Source organism: Malurus melanocephalus, unplaced genomic scaffold, assembly GCF_030028575.1.
Source record: "Malurus melanocephalus ecotype Western Australia unplaced genomic scaffold, MMel_1.1 scaffold_9, whole genome shotgun sequence".
NCBI lineage: Eukaryota > Metazoa > Chordata > Aves > Passeriformes > Maluridae > Malurus > Malurus melanocephalus.
Window position 1 is genome coordinate 2134189 of NW_026623241.1, and position 24893 is coordinate 2159081.

Genomic DNA, 24893 nt, shown 5'->3' on the forward strand with positions numbered 1-24893 from the left:
TTAAATAGGATTTCTTTTTTTTTTTCTTTTTCATTTGGAGTTTTTTTAAAATGCAGTTTTAAATGTGAAAACAAKTATAAAGGCAGCGTGAAAGACACAACAACATAATTTTAAATTATCAGACAAATTCTGGTTGGAAAGCTTCAATATACCATTCATTTTAAAGGCAAATATATCAGCAAGCCTTTTATAAACAAGGTCTTGTACTGAAGGCTGCTCAGCACTTTATGAAAGATTTACAAAGCCTGCAAAGTGACTGAAGTACATTTACAAAAAAGATGGGATTAAACAGTGTAAAGGTGCAACATTCCGTTATGCAATTCCCAATTAATTATTTTATATGTAATTAAGGGCCACTGAGACAGGCTAAGCAAGTAGGAGAGACATAAAACAACCTAAACCATCACCTTATAGCCTCTATTTGCACTTCCTGAAATTAAAAGAAAAACAAGAAAACACTGATGCTTCAACCTCTGAACACATGCATCTGAGCATCTCAGCACTTATTCTAAAGTAGCTCTTTACTAATAAAGTAATAAAAGGTACCATAAAATAAATGCCTCCATAATACCCCCCCAAAAAAATATTCCTTTTATAGATGACACGCTTAGTCCCACAAACCTAAGTAAACTATAACAAAGTTATTTTGGGATTCTGTTTTTTTCCATGAAGGGAGATCAACAACAGACAAATAAAAGCAATATCGTGCCTCATTCTTTCTCATTATTTTTTTCCCCCTCCAAGACAGAAATTCTAAATTTTTTATTGTACTACAAAAGTGTAGATCACCAAAGCAGTATTCTTTAGTATCCTATAAAATGATTAACACTTTATTTCAATATTTTATATAAAATTTTATTTTATATTAAATTTTTGTGAATCTTTTGTATTTTGTATTATAAAGCTATGCCTACATTTCTGGTATTTAATAAGAGAAGAAGGAAATATTTGCAATAAYGTTGGGTATTCATCAACATGCTATTTCAACATCATTCTTTCACTAACCAAGAGAGACATCAAGGAAAACATTTTTATGGTTGAGTGATTTTAAACACAGCAGTCATGTAAGTAATTACAGAATAATAAAGTAATTTCTATCGATTCTGTCTACAGAGCTGATGCAGGCTGACATGTTCATGCAGAGTTAAATTTAAAATAAAAGTGTAAACTACACACAATTAAAATTACGATGCAATTCCTATGGAARCAGGATTTCCTTGCACCTAGGGGTGGAAAAGATTAAGAAGCTTCTATATATTTTCTGTGAAAACTTCTGCAAGATTTAAATAGAAACCTCCTGACTTGAATTATGTCTTCTGTATAATCATCCACGTTACACAACAATACCTCATGTGTTTTGAATCTCCAAAGCTTCTTTGAATAGACATATTTCTGTGAAACTGGCTCAAATTTCATGCAGATCTACTCTTAAGGATCTTCYTCTTGAGTCCAACAGAAGTTACAAGCTGTGTTCTGAAAACACTGCATTTTTATGTAGACTACTGCTGTTAAGCAGTTGCTTGTATACAAAGCCCACAGCAGAAAATCTCTAACAAAAAACCAAAATAAAACAAAAACAAAAAGAAGGAAAGAAAATTCTTTTAAGGATCTTTYATGACAAGCTCTTAATACTTTCCTCCACCAATATTTTGCTACAGCTAGCCTCCCAAAAAATCTATTCAGAGGTTCAAGCTACTGCAATGTGAGATGCTGGTCATGGGGAGAGAGCGAGAGTGAGCACACAGGAACTTCATTCTGCTCCCCTTACGAAACACACACTGGCTGCCACTTACTGCACATCTCAWAGCTCTCAGCAGCTAATCCTGTGAGCACTTCATGCACTGAATCCTTTGCTTGAAGGATTATTGACTTCTGCAGAGGCACAGGGGTGGTAAAATTTAAATGGGTGTCTGGGCAATGCAGAAAAAACCCTCAGAAGCAACTCTTTTTAAAGGGAAAGTAAGGAATGCATCACTGAAACACACCCATTCTTAYTTAATTCAACTACCTTCTCTGTGGTACGACTGAATGTGTTAGCATTTGTTCTTCCTTTTGGAAGTATTTGAATCTGAGATTCAATGCAACATTTTATATTCAAAAGCATCTTTAGGAAATCTGGCATAAACATTATTCCTTCAAGAAATAYAAATGTCAATTTATTGGCAACAGCTCAAATTAAGTGGGGAAAAAAAGAACTGTTTTATACAGGTGTTTACAGTGTCAGTGAACCACAAATACAAAAGAAAAAACAGCAGGATGCATTTGAACTGAATCATGCTAAGCTGAACTAAATTGTGCTAAACAATTTTCCAAAGTTTTTCTCAGATTTTGGAAAATCCAAGCTCAAATCTTTATAGCGTATTTACAATGAACAGAACAAATATGCAAGATCAAAATATTTTTACTTMGTATTTACTCAGAAGTCTGTCTCAGCAAGTATCTGGTAAAAGTGTAGTTTTTCTACTGGACAGCAGAGGATAATTCAGTAYTTTAAAAACATGGACTCYGATGGTTTTAAAGTTAGAGCAGTTCTGCTGTAGGGATCAAGCCAAAAAGACTGTTCTACAACTGTTCTGACTGTGGATATACATTTAAGTAATGACAAGACTTCGACATCCTCAACAACATGAAGAAATGCAGTCTGGTAGTTTTTTCCCCCAAACACTGCAATGGAATTGAAACCTTCCAGAAGGGAGCAAGCAAGATTTTCAGAGTTGTTTTTTTTTTTTTTTTTTTTTTTTTTTTTTTTTTTTTTTTTTTTTTTTTTTGTTTGCTTTATTTCATAAAGTGATCAGATTCAGATCCAATCTTATTCTTAGTGACTTTGAACTACTGTGAGTAGCAGAATCTCCACTCCAGTGTATTATGTCTGCGTATGTCCCTATATGATGAGTCCCTACACCACCCAGGGACAGAGCCCATCACTCCTGGCACCACCCTGCTGTCCCACCAAGCACTTGCATTTCAGAGCCCTGACACAACCTGCACATCCCACAGCTTCCCACAAACTAACAGCTTTCCCAAAAACATGGAATAAAACTGGGAAGGGAATTCATCTCATGGAAATCATAATGAAACATAATGAAAACTGACAAGTAAAGACAGGCACTGATGACTGCTTTTTGGGCTGAAGGAAAGCCTGTTCTGAGGCATTTCTATTGACTTCTGGAACATCTCCAGGGAAAGAGAGTAGAAAACTGAGCTCAATCACTGAACTTCTGCAATGGCCCCCCATTATTTAATATACATGGAGGAGAAATAAAATCATAAATCTTGGCTTTGCAGAGATCTCTCTCTTGGGAATAACTGATTTTCATAGTAAGAAAATGCATGTTCCACTTGATGTTTTTCCCACAGTTAAGTATTTCTAAATACTTCCTTTTGTGGCTGTTTGGGTGCTTAATATGCTGAGAACTACTGCTGGGTTGGAAACTAAACGGCCCACTTTGAGGGCTTCTGGAGGCTTGTAAGGTTAAATTTTGAACTCTCTGGCCTGTTACAAGTAACTGTGGGAGAGGAAGGAACACAGAACCTGGTCACAAACTTAAGTTTCCACAGGAAACCAGACAAAAGATTTATGCCTAAGGACATAAAAGGAAAAAAGTCCAAGAACACTTTATGTGGGTACTTATGTTTACAGGAAATGTTAATTTCAAACATTTTCAAGGAAGATGTTTTATATCCTGCAGAATATCTTAAATAAATAATAGAATGCTCATGTCTATCTCATATACAGACCCATTTTGGATGACTTACACAGAAGTCTCACAAATGAACATGAGACATGCTAAGAAGCAATTACACCAGCAGGGGTAAAAACGATGGCACCTGCACCCAGATTTTTATTTTCAGGTTTAAAGCACCACTCAGAACTGAAAATCACTACAGAAAAGTGAAGAGTTTACCCCAGAAGTGCAAACATATATCCTGGACACAACTTACATGGTTACAGCAAAGACCTATGATATGCCTACAGTTCCAAGTGTCGAAGTCTTCCCCTCAAGAGGCTCTTCTTACACCACATCACACCACGTGTTTTTTTGTGGGTTTTTTTACACCTGATCATAGAATACTTCATGATTATAGCATTCTAGCCAATTTAACAAAGCTTGGGCAAGTTTTTCAAACATTTATGAGGTGATAGCTCAATTTTGAACTGCAGCCATTCAATCTGAACTACTGCTCTTTAATACTGACTTTTACTGCACTGAACTGGCTTACAATAGTAAAACAAATCAAAGTGAATTGATTCTCATAAAAAGAAAAATAAATTAAGGGCTACTCAAGTAATTGTTATTTTTTTTAAGATGAGATTTAAAAAAAGAATGGATGTAGAAAGTATCTTAGAACTCCCCTCTTTCCAAGTGGAGGAAAAAACTGTTGGTATCACTGTGCAAAAAGACTGTTGATACAAGAGATGAGCAGTACAAAAAGAAGTGAAATCATGCACTTTAAAACCAAACCCAAGAACCTGGGAAATTCCCTGTCAGAAATAACTGTGGAAAAGTTTCCATGTGTCAGCTGATCAGAAGGTGACTGAATTGTTCAGGTGATGCAGCAGAAGGAGAACCCACTATGATCACAGCATGCATCCTCCAGAAATACAGTTCTGGGCCCTTCTCCACGACCCCAGCAGAGACCTTATTTGGAAATGCTGCACACATTCCCAGCTGTATGTTTTAAATACAGATGGCTCAAAGCCATACACATACACAGAGGCAGACAAAAACCATCAGGATTATCAGAAGAAGAAAAACTAGCATGTGAAAAAATGCAGGAAGAGCACAGCTTTTTCTGAGCCCACACTGAGACAGAGTATGATCACTATCCAGAAATAGAAYGGAGGAAAAAGAAATATTTCCAGTAAAAGGCAATGCAGGTGTAAAGCCTAATGAGCAGGAAGCTGAAAGGAAGCTGCTGTCTAATGAGCCACAGAGATTCTCCAAACCAGACTCCACAGGAGCTGTGGTAGAGAAGGCTTTCAAAGTGAAGCGAGGCAAAGTTATGAGTGTGCTACACAAGTGTGTAATGGCAGTGACCCAGAAAATCCTTTCCAGATCCATGTCACTCATCCAGGCGCAAAATCTGAAGGGAGCCTGTTGTTTTATATACTTRTTGTTCAGAAGCAGACTAACCAACAGACAAAAAAAGACAAAACCCAACATGACTAACATAGAAACATTTTAGATTTTCTTGTTGGTAATCTTTTAGTAAACACCTAAATATTCTGTATGCACCAAGGAAAATTTTTTCAAGATATAAATATATAGGGAGSTCCTATACAACCATGCCTCGGTAAAATACCATATTAATTGAAAGAAATTAGATGAAAATTTAAAGAGAGACATGACGATTCACAAGCAATTAAATGGAAATTTTGTTTGAAGTCTGACGGCTGCAGCCATTTCAATGCCACCCCTGGAGTTTTAACTAAAGGATTATCTTTGCTTTAGAGTATCAAGGAATAGCTCAGGAGAAAAGTTGGTAGAAGTTTCCTCTATTTTTCTGGTCTGACAATGAAAGATGCACACTTCTGCTTCACCTCAAACAAAAAAAAAAAACCACTAAGAATTGCAATACTACAAGAGAAAAATCTCAGCACACAAGTGGACCTCRAAGCCCTTGCTAAAGCTTGTACCTCCAAATATTCTGACTACAGCATTTTTTAATATAAAGCAAAAATGCATATTGCCATAATCACTAGTTTTATCTTGCTAATTGCACAATAGTGAGCATTTTAAAACAATGATATACAATTTTTAAAAAAATGTTGAGCAACTACAAGGCAATTAATTTTGATTGAAAATGGAGATAATGTTACTGTCAAAGGTGAATTTTAAAAGATTGCTTAAAAAATATTTTAAAACTCTGTAGATAATACTTCTGAGACCAATGCACAGAGTAAAAAGGTTTCATATTTGTATTACAAATAGTATAAGTAATCTTGCTATTTTTCTGGATAACATAAGTACATAACAAGATAAAATATTTTTTAACGACAAGCATTTCCCTTTATACATGACTGTTGTCGCAAAATCATCAAACAGTATSATTTTACCATAACTATAATTTTTAATGCTATATTAACGTGGCTACTAGCCAAATATCTTTATTATTTAGTTTATGAGTTTTCTTTGTAGTCCAAGCGACATCTACCAAAAACTGCAATACCTGACACTAAATTTCATTAGCCTCCCACTGTGTTTTGGTGTTTTTTTAATCATCAAATTTTTACAAATGTCCACAACTACATTATAAGCTGAGCAAAACATTAAGGTCCCATATGGAGCCTCTTATAATTAAGGCTGCTCTAGAGTAAGCAGACATCGTCAATTGAAGCACCATGTTATTCTGCTTAAAATGCTGACATTCATACGTGACTTTGAGAAATTTATCTATTTGTGTCTGTGCAGGGGTGCACACAGCTGAAATCATCCTCTATGGTCCTGCCTCGAGTCAGCATCATCCTAAAAACACAGCCCATGTAACAACTCATACATTCTACTGGCAGCATGAAATATTTCACTGGTGTTTATTTAGGAAGAGGTTTCTAAATCTAAATCTCACAGATTGCCAAAGTGCAGACAAATAAACAGTACAGAAATCAGGTTGAAACAGCAGGACAAGTAACTGCTGCCCATTCCACAAACACAACCAGTGCCATTCATCTTTTTTCTCCCATCAGCCAGGAGACAAGCTTTAGATGCTCAGGGCGTGTGCATTCACGTCAACCACTGCTTTACGTCACCTTGCAACCACCAGATAATTTGAGAGTCAAACCAGCTGCTGATTTACAKCAGCACTACAGGGGCAATAGTTGTTTGATGTAACACGAGGTGCAAGAGATTTAGAAAGTTACTTCCATAAAACCGGTAGACATTTTAGCGATTATTACATTGAGCATGTTATCTCTGTATGCTTCACTGAATAAAACCCCAGTTGAAACACTGAACCTTCACTTAAAAAGAAAAAAAACACCCTRAAAATAATCCTATTACTCTAACTCAGGAATTCCTAAGTTTAGTTTTCCCTGGGTACCATCATCACAGAAGGAATACTAATGTGCAATACTAATGGAAGTTGCAGGTGTAGGAGTGACACTTAACTGCCTAAACAACTTCTTCCTTTAACAGGAAAGAAGCAGATAACTAGATTTTCTATATCCTACTGCTGACATGCACGCCACTGTTTGTGAAACTACCCTTTAGTAACCATTCATTTAGGAAAAGTAGCTGTATTAAGGGGCCTTGGAAAATCTCTGCTAAACGTAAATTTCGAAAATCCTTTGCCCTGAAACACAAGAAGTCTCTAATCTTCTCACAAGACACAAAAAAATCCTCCCAAAAAAACGAAAGTCCACAAAAAACCAACCAACCAAAAAAAAAAAAAAAGAAAACAAACCAATCAAACAAAAAACCATCCCCAAAACAAAACCAAAACAACCCCCAACAATAATATTATCAACTGTTGAGAACCTACAGATTTGGAAATGAGCAAGACTGAAATTCCCAGAGTCAGACCACAGAAAATATTTGCAGATGTTGTACACCAATAGGCAAGAAGAGGTGCACCTAGCAAACTTCCACAGTTATTAAAAGAAACTAATACTATTCTCAAATTAATTTGATTTTTAGTCTGCTCCTACAGCTGTGAAAGCTTCAGTTTTAAAATAAGAGTCTCCTCTGTTCCTTTAGAAAAAAAAAAATCCAGCGAACAACCATTTCCAGACACAGAGTTAATTATTTAAATTGCACATTTTACTAAGTCTCCAAAGTCCATAAATTCATGCATTTTCCTTTCCTCCTGCTTAAAAGTGAGGACAACAGAAGAAAGATCCTTCTACATTATTTATGTATATTAAAAAAAATATATCCCTCCATAGTCAGCTTCTTATTCAGAAGTCAAAGAACTGAGCTGGAAATCCACTGGCCGTGCAGGTCAGGACTGGAAAGGGCAATGAGACACATCCAAGTCTAACATCTGACTCTTTCCTGAGCAATCTAGCAGAGAAAAGAGTTACTGCTGGCCAAGAAATTGAAAACTACAGGTTCCTTTTCTTTCCTAGTTTGCTATCAGAAATACATTAAGATTTAGAGGTCATGCTGTACCTTGATTGGTGAAACACAGGCAAAGAGTGTTTGCTTTGAAGAGCCTTTAGCTCCTTACATGTAAGGAAAAAAACCAAACACTGCCCCCAAAAAACCAAAACCATCAAAAAAAAAGAAATCCAAAACCCAACAAACAACAAAAAAAAACACAAACCAACAAACAAAAATACTCAACAAATCAAGAGCCCAAAAAACTCAGTTGGGCTATTATGAGAACAGGGCTGATGGTTCAGCAAACCTRGGATATAGCTCACTGAGAAATAATTCCCAAAATTCAGTTTAGATTTCTAAAAATCTAGAATGACTTTTTTTTTCAATCATGATCAAACACATTCAGGTRCAATGTCCTTCATCACCCCGTTTTCAAGGCATCAATCCCGCCACCAGTAGCAAATGCAWGGTCCAGTTCTACACCCATGTTCTCTTTTCCTGGCTTTCCCATGYTCTTTCAAATCACCCTGCATTAGCCCTTCCTGCCATTCACACAACTCCTACACCATTTGGCAGGTTGGCAGGCACACAGCAGCAGACAGGCATTTAGGAAACAATGCTATGGATGGAGTCCTAGGAGCACAACCCAGTCCCATTCTTCTGGCTCTGCAGGAAGAACAGCAGCACGGAACAGCGAGAGCCTATTTTTAACGCTAGAACAAGCCAACATGACTGCACACACAAAGGRAGACCTACAAAATAGAACAACGTCATTTTTATGAAACCATTCTTCAGAGGAGGAATAAAAGAAGAAAGCTTTAAACCAGTTTTTCTTACTTGTAAGGTCACWGTTTGGAGTCAAGCTATAAACTAGTCAATCCCACCCAGTCTGTCCAAATGACCCAGCACACAGTGCCTATGCTCACAAGCATGCCGGCAGGCTGCAGGCAGGTAAAAGAAGACAATATTTACAAACCTAGAGAAAGGAATCCCAGTTKAGGTATTTGACCATCAGGTTATTGTCTGGGTTTGCAGCACAGCTCCCGGCTGTCCCTACGCCTCTGGAGATCAGGTGACTGCAGTTACCAAGAGGATGCATTGCTGTCACCAAATGTTGGCATATGGTCACCAGCCAAGCCTCAGACAGTCAAAAAAAGTCATCTACAGGTAGACAGCTACAAGGGCTACGTGGAGTGACACTYTATGCCTGACACGACATTTGTTAGCTTATTAACTGATACTAAATGCAGATGTAATGCAAAACTTTGTTCTTCTCTGCATTCTAACTCAYATGCCTGCTTTTACTCTATAAAAGCAGCTGGCTCTTGATCCATATCGAGAAGCTGGAACTGCAAGAGAAGGCTGGTGTTAAACCACTTTGCATATTCCCAGTCCAAAGGATTGTCATCTCCATCTCCATTTGAGAGCTGGAAATGCCATGGAGGTATGCATACATTTGAGTGTAGAGACGCACAACTATTTTCACATCCAAAGTAAAATCTTCACATTTTGTCAAGTGGTTCAGAGCTTTCTGCTGTTTACAGTAGTCACTAAACTGGAAATCAGAAGATGTGCAAGGAAAAATCGGAAAACTCTTTTGAATCAAAGGAAGGACATTCATATTCCCTATACCACAAAGGACAGGAATTACTGAAATTGTAGCACATCGAATTATTTGATGCCTGTTTAAGGCATTCCAGTCAGGCTTTGGAAGGAACTTAGTATTACTGGAGACATCAACTTGACTGCTTATAGCTTGGGACTTGGGAAAGGCTGGAAAACTACTCAGTCCAAGCTGTGTGGTTTAGCAAGCTACTTCCCACTYAGAAAAATCCTCTTTCACTTTCCATGAAAAGGGAACTAAAACATGCCAGGATTTTGTGTACCAGCATCTGCAATGGAGACCGGTGATCACAAAAGGACTGATGGCCTTATTTTTAGGTTTTTGAGCAGCTTAAGGTTTAGGCCAAGCACAGAATGCCAGGTTAGCTGAACACCATACAGTTGGTTTATGGCAGCMAGCTTCACATTTGCAGCAAGAGCAACCCAAAAAGGCAGATGTAGCCTTTTGCCCAAAGGACCAACWTTCTTGCTAATGGAATGAATAGAAACTTGCTGGTCTAGTAACCAAGTCCAGCCCCGTAAGAGTAAATCACAAACAAGATATACACAAAATTTCCTATCTTCCAGTTCTTTCACCAAATGTTGCGAACATCCATCTTTCCAGAGTGAAAAATAAAATAAAATAAATTCAGGCAACAGATTATCACAACCCATGGACCTCAGACATACTAGGGACTAAGTAGCAGCATTCCTTGTGTCTGGTGCTGTAATAATGCAAAGCTATTTACTTTCAACATCACCCACATAACAGCATTGCAATCTGTTTGTTCTCCTTCATCTGTCCTYCCAGTATCCCCACACAAACAGGGGGTTTGGAAGGAATGATGAACACTCCTATAAATTTTAGCTTCTGGGCACAGGATCAGCTCTCACAAGTAACCCACTGTGCAGAGACCCCTTCTGCAAAGTTTATTCTTCCCCTGGTTCTCAGCTGAATCATCACCACCTCAAAATGAACAGCAAAAAGWCTACTGGCAAGCTGACAAAATTGGAGTAACCACCACCCATCCAATTCTGGGATGCCATCTGAGTGCCAGTGACATTTCTGTAACAGATTGATGGGTTAGGCATGCAGAGGTTAGAATCCTAAAAGCACTGCAGCACTGCTGGAGTCATGTCACACTTCCTTTGCACTACAGCTACCAGATTCTTAAACACAATAATCAGAATGAAGTGTGGTGGGTACAAGGTTCTTTGGTCAAGGGTAAAGCTCAAAATTTTAATATTTAATGTTTCTCAAATCCTTAGCATTAACCGTATTTCTCAACCACTGGAAATACTGGTTCAGTCTTCAACTCACCTGCACAATTCCTGAAATACCCTATCAAGGGTTTTTTTCTGCTTTCTAGTAGTATTACCTCTATTAATTTTGAAGTTTAGCAAAAGCTAACAAGAATGCATCAATAATAGCAAGTGAAAAGAATTAGTAGTCTGGTCATATATCTGCTGCTGCAATGAAGATATCAAAAATAAAAGTCAGACTTTAATAAAGCAACCCTAGGATCCTGAAAAACTTGTCTCTGCTTCAGTCAAAGAAAAATCACACCACTGTGTATTCATTAAGGGGTTAGTAAAATTAGCTCAGCTTTTCAAACATCAAGGATGCTGTCAAGGGATAATTTGTAGCAATTTAAAGCCTAGAATACAACAAGGAATAAAATATTCAAGATAATTGAAGAAGAACAAATTTTAAATAAGCTTTAAAAAAATTATACTTAAGAGTTTCCAGCACCAACATCATTATCCCAGAGTGTTGATGGTCTGAACATAGCCTAAATATTTACGCAATTCTAGTTTAGAATTCAGAAATCATGTTCCTAATGCTCGTGTTCTTAAATCATTCCAGTTATCTCTTGTTATTTCACTGATTTTACAGACAACCTGTAAAGTTATGAAGTACAGAAGTATTTTGTAGATAAGCATCAGGTCCTGTTAGCAGCAGAACACAGAACATCAGACACCTCCCCTCACTTTTGCACACTGGAGTAGTACCAGCAGCAATCATCACTGCAAGAAAAAGCAACACAACTCACGGCATTTTCTAATCCTCTTAAAAGCTACGCATTTCTTTACATATCACTGAGATCCCCTGCCTCAGATAATTAAAAATGCTATTTCCAAAAAAATCTAATTTACTTCCTCTCACTGGAATATTTTTTATAGTTTCGTTTGCTGAACTGTTGAGTTCACATCACTTGGAATTTAGGTACCAGCATAAATATCACTGATTAAAACCCTTGAGCCAGTATTCAGCAAGGGACTGCAATTATTTTGCAGGTGGAATAATGAACCTGAGATTCTGAGGCATAGGATTTCCTTAGCTTCCTTAGTGTTTGCTTCTAGTTACAATGAACTTCATGCTACTCATTGTGTATATTGTGAATTCCAGAGTATTTTTAACTTAACTAGGCTACTTAACACAACACATTATCTCTGGTTTTAGAGATTCTCTTCTTCCTATACCTTGATTAACTCATAAAATCAGGAGCAAGTGAATGTTATCTTAAGAGATTTATGATTTTTTACTTCTTTTGATGTTTGGGATTTTTGGTTGCTTGGATAGTTTTTGTTTTTTCTTAATCGTTGGGCAGCAGCAGCTCCCAATTTCAGCTAGATTTTTCACACGTCTGATGATCAGGCAGGAGTGCCAACAACTCAGTAATAATAAATAACTTTAGTCTGTCGGTCTTAAAATAGCATTTTGGAAGAAGCTGACTTTCCTTTTCAGCTTCACATCTGCACTGTGGCTATAAATGCCACATTTCAGTATGCACCATCAAAAATACCACTCTGCAAATACTCCAACAGCACCACTAGATTTGGCCACTTTGGAATATAAACCAGAGCCATAATACTGATTATGTTGTGAGGCCTGAAATTCTCTTCATAAACTTGCTAAAAAATGCCCTACTGTGCAATCTTCTACATTAGCTATCCACACTGACCTCAAAAAAAAAAAAAATTTAGCTACTTCATTACACATAGAGGGCAGCCTTTCTGGTATGGATTTGTAGGCTTTCCCTTTTTTTTTCACTCTCATTTTGAAATATGCTGTGCAATCCCCAGGCATTGAAACCATAACAGAAAGATAGCAGGACACCTTTTATGTGCCAAGGATGCTCTCACTGCCATCTCTACAGGTCACTAAATGCATTCACTGTCATTCCTATGAAATGACCCAAATTTTGCCGCTTATAAGCTTTTGGGRAAATCTGCAGTTAAATGCTGTCCTGCAGAACAGGAATTTAGCCAGAGCCTACCACAAATCTGCGGCAGGATGCCAGGCAAGTCACTTAACATCAACCTTTCATATGATCATTAGGGTGTGAGTGCCTGAACTGGGCCAGCACAGAAAATTCAAGCAACAAAATCCATCCTCTTTATGCTTATTTAGACCTACCTATGTTGTGGAATGACCATCTTAAGCTTTCTGTGCTTATGTTTTGCCAAAGATTTGCTTCAGCAGACCTACCTGAAAAATTAAGATATAATGCTGTCCCCGCAATACCTTAATTAATTGCCTGAACACTGTCATTACAAGCATCTTGAAAAGCCACAGAAGAGAATAATATTAATGCTTTTCTCTTCTGAGTAAGACTTGAATAGCACACCACAAGCATAATTTGGCCTTTTGAGCATTGAATCTAGCCCAAAACATCAAACAGCTCCTCATTACATCAGCTATCCATCTTGACATGAATCGTGCAGAAGACATAGGGTTGTGCAATTGAAGACTCATATCATAATGCACCTATCAAGAGGTGAAACACCCTTTCTAATAATAAAAAAAAAATCCACATCCCCTTTATTTGTCTCCAGAGAGGATATTTTTTTTCAAAATACACAAATTAAAAGGAAAGGAATAATCGGCAAGAAGGGGCCAAACTAGAAATCTGGTGTCAGTAACTGATAAAAATAAAGGTGCCTAACAATGAAAGAAGATAATCTGTATCCAGACCCAGTGCAATGAAATTCATCAAGATGAACAAAATCACAACCAGCAGCTAACAGGTGACTATTACCTAGATGGAGCTTTTTTATACGTCTACTGTTTTTTCCAGATACATATATACAAATGTGCAAAAGCTTAGCAACTGTAGCCATCTGGTCACAACACCACACCTCTCTTCCCATGTCCCATTAGTGCTGCGTGATGCTTACTCACTCAAAGGACAAATAACTATACAGGTTACATTTATTACAAGAGTTTAGAAAAAGTACGGATGATCTCTTCCAGTTACAGAAAAGTACTACTAGTATGGTTCTAGGCTTCTTAGGAAAGCATGCCAACTGGCACCCTTACTACACATCAAACTAAAATAACCATATTTGAATAATCCCCACTCAAGACTTTTCCTCAAAAGACCACTCATTTCCTTCTCTTTCCTGGGAAGGAGGGGACCCCTAGCACACAACCACAAACGTTTGTTAACTAAAATATGGTAAGAGCAATCCAAAAATTGGACTTATTGTTTTCAGTATTTTTCAGCAATTCAAGACAGGTCAAGCACATCAAAGACCACATGATCTCTAAAGAAGAGTCACTGTGCCAGCAGTGAAATATGTCCTTTATTAGCAGACTTAATTTCAATCACACCAGAAGTAAAAATAACACTTTCTTACAGGTTGTCCATAAGTCACTCCAATGGACTGTGCAATTCCTAAGTTTTTAGTCATTACACAGTCATATAAGAACTATAATCTCCAGTCCCATTTTTTACAAGTCATTATACCTGTCAGTTTTCTCATTTTGTATATTTTTTAGTTGACCTTGAGTAAATTTCCTCCAAACAACAGACACAAAGGAAAAAGAGAAATAAGACAGAAAGCCAACACTTTACAATGTCCAAGTCTACAATGGGAACCTTCATGCACTAGACCTTCACGTATTTTTTTCACGTAATAAAATAGTGATTCAATGTGTGGAGCTTTCCAAGAGATTGTTTCAACATCCACAAAGCAATATGTTTTGAAACATCACTCATCTTCCAAAAATTTAAGATTAGGAAAATTCTAATGAAAGCACTACAAAGCTAGTTGGGAGTACTCTTACAAGCAGCAAGGACACAGCCAAACAGAATGAACATACTGAAGATACCCCATCCCTGGAACTGCTCAAGGCCAGGTTGGATGGGACTCTCAGCAACCTGGTCTAGCAGAAGGTTTCCCTGTCCATACCAGAGGGGTTGGAAGAAGATGATCCTTAAGGACCCTTCCAACCCAAACCATTCTAAGATTACTTTAATAACACTAAATCAGATGCAGTACATTAAATACAAGAACTAAGGTTCCAGCTTTCATTTTTCTGCCATCTTTCACCAAGAGCTTAATTTTACTCCCTGTTAAACAGATGACAGTAGTTGTGTATCAGGGAACATCACCTTCAGATATGTTGTCTGTAGCACTGCTTCAAACTCTTTTAATTTATGAAATATGAGGCATGTAAGACCAATACWCTTGATTGATGCCATTGATATTACTTTTTATAGTAAAAAAACCTAGGAAACACAAGCACATTTTTTACTCTTCCTCTCTCCATTTTCACCATGATTACCACAATGGCCAGTTTGCATACCATTTTCACAGAACAGCAGCTTTAAACCATATCTTTCATTCCCTAACTAACTTGTGTGAAATTAGCAACATTAACTGAAGTTAATTCACAGAACTTTGTGAAACCTTGCACAGGAGATTTTTGCTTTCAGTTCCAGACTGTCCCAACAAATCAAGCTGTGAGACTCTGGGTGAGGATGTCACAGAAATAATTAAGCCTCTCTCCTTGAAGAAAGTTCAAGTCAGATATCAATAAAATATTTAGAATTCTGGGAACATACTAACATGAAAATAACTCATTACCAGAAATGATTAATTCAAGAAGTTTTCCCCTTAGGCAAAGTAAGATAAAGTCTGTATGCCCTGGAACTCCAAGCTTCCCTTCCCTCTCTACCATACATTTACATCTTTCAGTCTCACCTTCCGAAGAAAGTAACATCTACCTGGTGAACAGGCATGAAAAGTTTCATTGCCAAAGCAGTGGTTTTTGCCCAGGTACTCTGTGTCATAACAGTTTAGTTTTAAAGTTCTATATAGTTCTTTAAACTATGGGTTTTTTTTTTCATGCAAAATCTGCAATTGCACATCAGACAGTATGATTTCCTTCTCTTGGATATATGGGGACACTTGTAAAGCAATATCTTGACTCTTTTCTGTTTACTATTTCTACATTTTGGTCCAGTCTCCATTTTGGAGAGTGAAATTMATCTCTGTAATTTAAATAACTCAAAGTTATGCAATTAGAACATGACACAGTTTGTAATACAGAGTTTCTAAAAAGCTAGTTTATTTTTTCCTTTACCTGTAAGCACTTATTTAATACCAGTTAAACTTGCTGTGCTACCAGAGTAAATCTAGAACTTTTCATTGGCATTCTTTGGAGAGTAGMAAGAGCAGGAAAAAGCAATACACATGCAGCTTTTTCATTTTATTCCTATTTGCAAATTCAAGGTATCCTATTCTATTTCAGCTTCTAGAGTGCTTAAGTTTCAGAAGGAAAGAAGGTGGGTTTTGTTTGGGCTTTTTTAGATTAAGTTCTAAATATTTCATTAACACCAAACGGTTTGGTTACATGAGCTCTCTTATACTTAGAATGTAATTAAGAAGGGGAAGGAACAAAACAGTCCACAATACGAAACTGTGATATGTCTGCTACATATGTAAGAAAAATTCACTGGACACATTCTAAAACACTACCAGGTTACTTTCTGTATTTTTACACAATCAACACTGAATTCTTGAAAGAAAATGCTCCTTCTTCAGAAAGTTCCTGCTATCACCTCTTCCCACTATTTACGATTCTTAACTGTATCTGCTGAACATACTGTACACATTCCCATGCACATTTTAACAGGCACAGTATTCACAGCATGTACTTAATAAATGTCTTTTCAAGAAACAAAATTTAAGAATGAAAACTATACTGAACCATATAAAATCTAGCATGAAGATTTTAACATTTTAACTGAGCAATAAGATTCTGTACATTGTTACAGAACTTATAGAACCTTTTTGTCATGCAAAACCTAAATTTCTAATTCCTGACACCTGAGGCCTTGTTAAATAATGTTTGCTCTTCTGCTTATGAATGCATTTTTCCCAAACAATAAACAYAGGCAGCCTATGGGATTAAAGCATGACAAAGGTGTAGCTGACTCATGGGATCAATTAGAAAGCATCAGTACTTATGCCTTTTGTTCATTCCATGTTTTACTAACAGTTTCTGCATTTCAGCATAAGTGTATCACAGATGTTAAACGCCATGCTACAAGGCAAMAGCACACCAGTACCACACACTAGACAGAATAAATTTATTCTTATCATCACCTACGATTATATCACTTGTTATGCAGCTTMCATATTTCTTCAAAGTTTTAACAAATGAATAATGATTTTAACTGAATGCTCACAGCTTCCTGCCCCACCACACTACGTCAGCATTTTTTCAGTAAATTTTTAACATTCAAAAAGAACCTACAGAGTTGCCTTTTCCAAGCTAAAAACAATTTCAGATACAGCCCCCGACATTAATGCCAGCTCAGGTACAGCTTTCCCTCCAAACCCACTGTCAAATCCCCAAGCAGGAAAGCCGGTGAGCAGGACGACAAGCAGCTTCAATCTCCATGCAGTTAGCCCGTGACAGGTTATTGATAGAACAAACAGAATTTGCAATACTTACTGAGTGTTTCTCCTGCTGGCCCATAACTCCATGGTTAGCTGGGATTGCAAGTGGTTTCATAATGAAGAAACATAAGCTGAACTGAATTTACACATCATGTACCAATTTCTTATGGATGGCAAGTCACCCTCTACAGCATTAAATTAAAAAGAGGCGGAGGGGGTGAAACCAAGCTGGAGCTAAAAGTGTCACTACTGGTAAGCTCAAAACCCCCCTCGCACTTGTAGTGCAGAGCAGCAATCCGARTGACAGTCTCCATTTTTGTAACACTGAAAGTCTAAGCATGTCAGGACGCACGGAGCCTGATGAAACCCTACATATCCAGCATCCATTCAAGGGAACAAAACCATTCCCGGAGCCTGAGGAATGGGAAAGGGAAAAAAAAAAAAAAAAAGAAAAAAGGACGAAAAAAAAAGCTAAAATGGCTGACTGCACAGAGACTCCCTCAAAAAGGCTTAATACAGTATTATATTAGTCAGGGTGCAGGAACCAGCCTCCAGCACTCAGCCAAGCATTGTTAATACTCCTGTTTCATTTGCAATCACACACTCACAAATGCAGCCTCCCCCCCTCCCGCCACCACTACCCTCCACTCCCCCAAAATCAGGGCAGCGCACACGAATAGGGACCTCCTCCCCTGGCTGCTAATGATGCTGACAGAGTAGTGACCAGTGATCTCTGTTCCACTCAGCTAACCAAGTTTGCACAATTAATCTCAGCAGCATGACATTGATGGACATTTAATTTTATGATGCCTGTTCCTCACAATCAAGACAAGCACTTCTACCGCCCAAAGAGTCAGCAACAGAAATACAACACAATTACRCACACAAAAACCCAGAGAATCATGAGTCTGAATGCAATACGCCAATATAATTACGTTATTGTGCTTACTTTGGAAGACCATGGCTGCAGGCAGTTGGCATAGCAACGCACAAGGAAAGCCATTTCCTGGGTAGAAAGAATGCTTCCTTTTCTAAATAAAAAATTCCTCTTAGGATACAAACGGCATTGCTGCTTCCTGCAGAAAGCAAAGACACTGAAGTCTGTCTCTTAACCTGCACACAGGCACACACTCAATGCAGTTCGAGTGATGTAAGTGGATTTCTCTCTCTCTCTCTCCTCTCCCTCCCTCTCCCCTTTATCCACCGAAATATTCGAGTCAAATGGAAGACACATTCCTTGAGGCTTGCCCCTCCGATACTTAACTGTTTCACTCATTAAGGTGGAGATGGACAATGCAGATAGAACAGCAAGCTCCTGCCTGCGTCTGGTATCAGCCTGGGAAGATCAAGGCATCCCCAGAGGGGAGGGATCCGTTCGCTGCTGGCTCCCAAGAATATCACCGAAGTCAGGGTGGGAATGAGGAGCCACGTTTACCTCGCCAAATCCTGAACTGAACGCGACTTTTCAAGATGATAATGCTAGAGCAGAGACATCACCTGCCTTTGCCCCCACCCAAAAGAGATCTGCTGCAGAGCTGTAGGCATTTTCATCACGTATTTACAAACAGTGCACTTGATGAGCTCGGTCAGATTTTCAGCAGCTTCGCCCCTTCCCAGGCCACAGACATCCATGCAGGGGGTGTGGGAGGTCCRTGTCCACACACCTTTAACACACCATTTCAAACCTCTCGGAACAGAGCTCCAGCTTCTCCTTGCACACTGAACAAGCAAATTCCACTAAAAACACATGGGGATACAGGTTGTGGAAGAGATTGACATAAATGTAGCATTTATCATTCTCCACTCAGAATGTAATTGTATCTTAAACTCTGAGATTTCCCCAGTCACTCCCACTTACACTACACCAATTCTCATGCTGTATTAGCAAAATCATGCTGCAGAGGAGCTGAAATGCAGCGGGGACTGTGCTCAAGCAATAAATAAATTATCAGCCCTATACAATGTACCCCATAAGTGCCACAAGTTTGTACCACCCSACACAGGACTGACCAAGCCAGGAACATGACACACTTCCATTAGGCTTCAACTTTAGGACAGCTCTCTGTAACATATTCAGAACACATTTTTTTAAAGCAGAGACCAGCTGGCCTTACAATAACTTCAAAGCTTGGGGCAGTGTTGTTTTTTTAAACAAAGACAATACAAGAACACACTTAACAGTTGTTTCACAGGCAAAATAACCAGGAAAAAAAATGGATACTACAGAATACTGTGTCATACAACCTGCAGCTGCCTTCCCCTAAATTAATATGTACACTGATAATGAGTTTAGTTTGTTACACATCGATTTCCTTCACTCCTGGCAATGACTGCAAGCAAATGAGGCTACAAAAATTAGTGGAAATGAATTCTAGTAAAGCTAGAAAAGATCCTGAAATAATCCAGTCTATTTTTTTCACAATTATTCTATGGACACAATTTCATACACAACACATTTTAAATTGAATGTATTTACATTTAAGGAGTTTAATGACACTTGCGCCCTTGGTCTTCTAGTAAACTCTAAAGGATAAGTTATTATTTAAGTTATTTAATTACAATTGGTTAAGAGTTTTGAAACTCTTTGCCATGTAAACTTTGCCATGTGCAAATAACATGATTTTAAAGTGCTAAATTATGCTTAAGCCTTGTAAAACTGTTGAATGCTGAGTATAACCAATTTTCTGATGAAGTGYTGATCAGAAGTAGCAGAAGTTATGAATCCTAGGAAGCTTAGGCAAACCCCCTCTAGTAAAAAAAATTAAAATACTACTTGTTGACAAAGCAATTAAAACCCTTTTCAGTCTGATTGGGTGGCCTTGCAGTTAACGCCATGAGCAGAATTTGAGTGTGGAATTTTATGCCCATGTCAGGAAAAAAAATGAAGTTCTGCCAAAACAGAAACATCTCCCCAGCGTAAGAAGGCAGCATACCACTTGCTGAACTCCATCACACACACAACTAACAACATGCATCCTCTCTGCACCAGTTGGTATTTCCAGCTAAAATCTAGCACARGTTTCTGTGGCATAAGCCTTCAGGAGTAACATGAAAACATTATTAAACCCATCAAAACAATAGTGAAACGCAAAACTTTCATATAACAATACCAGGAAAAACTTCCTTACGGCTTCTGCTGGTCACTAGTATGCAACTCTCCTCATCAGTTAGTAAATTATGCCAGTACTTTGTGCATGAATGCAAAAAWTTTTATCAACTTAACAAAGCTTAATTGATGCTCACGTGCATCAGACTGCCAAAAACTTTGTGGTTTCCAAAATAGAAAAATAAGCCTCTTCACATTCAAAATGTCAGCAGTGACATTTATGTAATTAGGTGAAGAAAACACCATTCACAATTTGTGAGTCAAAACAGTTTTAAGAAATAAATGGTCAACTCCCATTTTCCTACTCCTCCCTCCTCAATTGCCACCATGTCCAGGTACAGTGTGATCATATGTACTGTCCATTCTCAGTTCAGAAGATACTTACAATTATATCAATATAATACAATTATACAACAATAATCTATTTCATAAAAAGTAATTAAAGGGGAAGTCCAGTGAATCGTTAAAGACTACAGCAAAAAATGAATGGAATTTAAAATAGTGTAAAACACGAGAACAATATCTTGTGGGAAGTTGCTATTATAAACCAGCATAAATACATCACAGAAAGCCTACCTGCAACTTTGTGTTCAAGGGTTTTTCAAAACCCATGTAAGAACTCCTTGCTTAAACTTAAAAGTTTGGGGGGWGGGAAGCAAGAGAGTTTTGCAAACATTTTTAGGCTATTAAAATGAGATGTTAATAAAACTGGCATGMAGTAATTGTACATGATGAGCTATCCCTGGCTGCTTTCAAAATACTGTATTTATAGCAGATCTAGTGTCTCTGAGTAACAGAGAAGAACGTTTAAAAACCATTTCAAAACCAACTACAAATATATGGACAAAACCAACTACAAATGTATGTACAAATCCTTGGACTATCTCATAGACTTAGGGATTCATAAACAATGCTGAATTCTAGGTAGAAACTGGTAGAGATCTCAGCAGCATGTCTCATCTGACTGTAACACCTCTCAACTATTTTACACTCTAGAAAACAATCTCCCATGGATCTCATTCTCCTAAACACTGTCAACAATGCTTGSAGTTTAATCTTTTTTAGATTTTTAATTTTAAATATTTTTTAAATCTTTTGCTGTAACAAAAGATTACCTCAATTCTTCAGTTTCAAGCAGCCGAGCCACAACTATTTACAGAAGTACTTAAATTTTTATACAGATTACATACACAGAGACCATTCTTTTCCGGAAGTACTTCAAAACCAGAAATTACCAGCACATTTTCCCCTTTGCTTTAAATACAATGTAAAGTATCATTTCCTTCATGCTCACAAAAACCAACAGAACACTCTAAGGTCACCAAATTTTACTGCCACTGCATGACTCTAGTAGCTAGAAAAAACATCCACAGTAAAGAGACTATTACACAGATATTACACAGCTGTGTAGGTGGAGTAACAGACAGCTAAATTTAAGAGTGCAAGAATAGAGTACTTAATTTWAAGAAAAACAAGGCAGAGCTGTCTTCTCTTTCCCCCACCCTCCTCACTTGGAAAGAAGTGGAAGTTTAAAACCTATATTTAAGCTCACAGCTATTGGACACAAAACTGTTAAGCTCCCCGGAGCGTGCTTCTGAATTTTATAATGCTGGTGTTCTCCACCTCCCACTAACCTTATGAGAGAGATTACTAAGTAACAATCTGATGCTCTCGTCGGATTTAAAAACACCAACTGAAACCACTAAAAACCAATTCACTCAAAATGCTACAATACATTTAAATGTCCCATGGAATACATAAGTCTTATTTCTAAAGTATTCAGACAAATTTACTGCCAACAATTTAAATCTCTGGCCATATGACCTAATTTCATGCAAGTAAGTTCCTATTTATCAGCATAAAAGCAGACATGGGATGGTCTAGGCATACCTGTCCCCATTAATATTTTCTCAAGAGCTTTGAGAATTTTAAATAAAACTGTTGAATAAAAGAAAATTACCAAATATGTTCTCCAAGGTACTAAAACACCACTTTGGCCAGAACACACAGATGAAGAAACAGTATTCACCACATTTTGTTTTTTTTTTTTCTTTAATTCATAAAGCTGTGGCACTGCCATCACTGAAACAATCCTCACTGCACTACTGGTGACACCAAAGCCAGAGTTACAGTGGAGTGGTGTGTGCTGTTTTGATAACACATTTACTGATGTTACAGACCATTTGAACAAATGCCCTTCTGTTGAACTGCTGCTACAGATGAATCTATAATCCAGATCTTTAAAATAATGACAAGCCCAGAGCAGTCGGGCGGGTGCCTCATCTGGGTGGATGTGCTGTGGACTGCCAATCTTCCCTGTGACAGCACACTCATCTGTCACCTTCTGTGCACAGCTCTGCTTCCAGTACAGCAAACTTCCTATTTGCATGCCATCCATCTTAAAACAGGAGCAAGTCATAGTATTCATCTGAAATACCTGCCATCGAATTCTCTTACGGCCRGGAATTGTGTTAGAACAGGCATGAGGAAAACCTCTAATTGATGGAYACTCATCCTAAATGTGACAAGATGTCCTACTTCCAGAACATCTAAATTATAAAACTGACTGGAGCAAAGGCTCAGCACAGCATCAGTGCACAGAATGTTTTCTCTGGACTCCATAATTATTTATGCTTCACATATAACAATGCTTTTAGGCAAAAAAAATATAAAAAGAAGAAAAAATAAAACCATATCACCACACCTTTTGTGTTCCTGCTACATCAAAATCATATATAATATGTATGTTTGTGAAGTCACTTTATGTGACGTTTAACTGATTTATCTGTGATTTTTACACGAAGCAAAGCATTCTTACTTACACAAGCCTAAAGTTTAATGCATATTAACATAGCTTTAAAACTGTACATTATAATTATTAAATTCTAAAAATTAGGCATAAAATTTGTGATATTAAATTACTTCAGTTGGCAGAATGGTCATAACTGTTTCAGTACTTTGGAAGTGGAAAAAATGCATTACATCAGGATAGATGGAAGTTTTTCCCAACCTTTACAAAATTTTCTCACATTGATATAATGACCGATTTAACAAYGACACATTAATTACATCGGAGAAGGTGAGAAAGTGCTTTCTGTTTTTAAACTGGGGGAAAAAACATGAAAGCAAAAGAGCCAACACACTTTTAAGGTCAAGAATCATAATCTCAAGCATACAGGAGCAGCAAGTTCTCTACCAGATCTAAACAGCACAATGACACCCACACCTGCTGGGGACAAGGTTCACCACTGAGATACAAATCAGCCCACTACCTTGGAGGAAAAACAAACAAAAATACYCACAAAAACTCCCACATATCATTATGTCCAAACCAATTTCACAGCAGGAATCCAGGGACACAAGTTCTTCACTTATCTGAGGCAACCCTAAAATTTCACATTCTTCGCTGCACAGCAGCGTAGAAAAGCTTTATAGAAGGTGGATAACTGCATTCCCCTTTGATGTGTATCCTACTGCTGCACTGTTAAGAAGTAAAAATAAAACTCAGGGTTTTTTCTGAGGTCAATCAACTGTCCAAATTCTTTATTATGGTCATTGGTGGCCTCATTTGAAACCTGTTACCTGAAATATACTGACATTTTTGCATCACAAGGACGATYATTGTGGCACAGAACTGAACATGTCAACCAAGGCAGGGGAACAATTATTTAATGTCTCAATATGAAATATTAATGGATTAAAAATAAAMTAACCTTAGGTTTTTCAGTCTCCCGTAAATGCTAGCTGGTTTTCTGTTGGGTTTGTTGTTTGTTTATTTATTAGGTGACTTCAGCAGTAGTGCAGGGGCAGTATTTTGGTTCTAAGCTAATACCAAATGCTTTCTAACGGTTTCCTTTGAACTTATTTGAAGCTTTAAGGGAGAATCTGAAATTCTGTTCAAGTGCAGATATAGATGGGAACAGCAGAAAACCACCAGACTGTCTGTTCATCTTTTTTAATGTGTACTAGGACATATCCCAGAGTAAATTACTGCTTATCTCCGGGGTTTTGAAGAAGTTTAACTTTGAAAGAGCTGGTTGCTGTTACAGAGAATTTTCATTCACTTCAGCTGTCTGTTGGAAGGAAATAACTCTTGTTTTTGTCTCAAGTCACAGCCACATGCCAGGAGACTCTCTGAAGAGCCTACTCCAGGGGTTCCCAATTAAAAGCAACACTCAAGAGTTTACCAGTGTAAGATCATTTTCTTTTGGGAGAACTCTCTCCTTGTGCCCCTGCATATCCTCTCTTGTGYAAAGCACCACGCACTAACGTATCTTGAGAGCTTTGTGCCCTGCCTCTRGCATCTGTACAGAAATAATTTATACAGATCTTTTATCAGGAACAAACCCCATGCAATTTCACATGTCCTTTRCTTTTAAAATCATTATAAAGCAAAATGAGCCCAGTTGGTTTTATATAGAGAAAAAAGTCAAACCAACACAATATAT

The 24893-nt window shown here is 37.6% G+C and overlaps 1 protein-coding gene across 6 annotated transcripts in view; it reads right to left on the reverse strand.

The window, feature by feature from the left end:
* The window catches only part of RAPGEF2 (Rap guanine nucleotide exchange factor 2), a 180305-nt gene that overhangs the window by 51548 nt on the left and 103864 nt on the right, over nucleotides 1–24893 (reverse strand). The window contains exon 1 of one of the 6 annotated variants that reach the window (XM_057375586.1): nucleotides 17395–17735. The exons of the other annotated variants lie outside the window; for them this stretch is intronic. Within the exon in view, the coding sequence (XP_057231569.1) occupies nucleotides 17395–17454 (60 nt within the window). The 5' untranslated portion in view covers nucleotides 17455–17735. Of the gene's footprint in view, nucleotides 1–17394; nucleotides 17736–24893 lie in introns of those variants that run through there. 6 annotated transcript variants of the gene reach the window in all.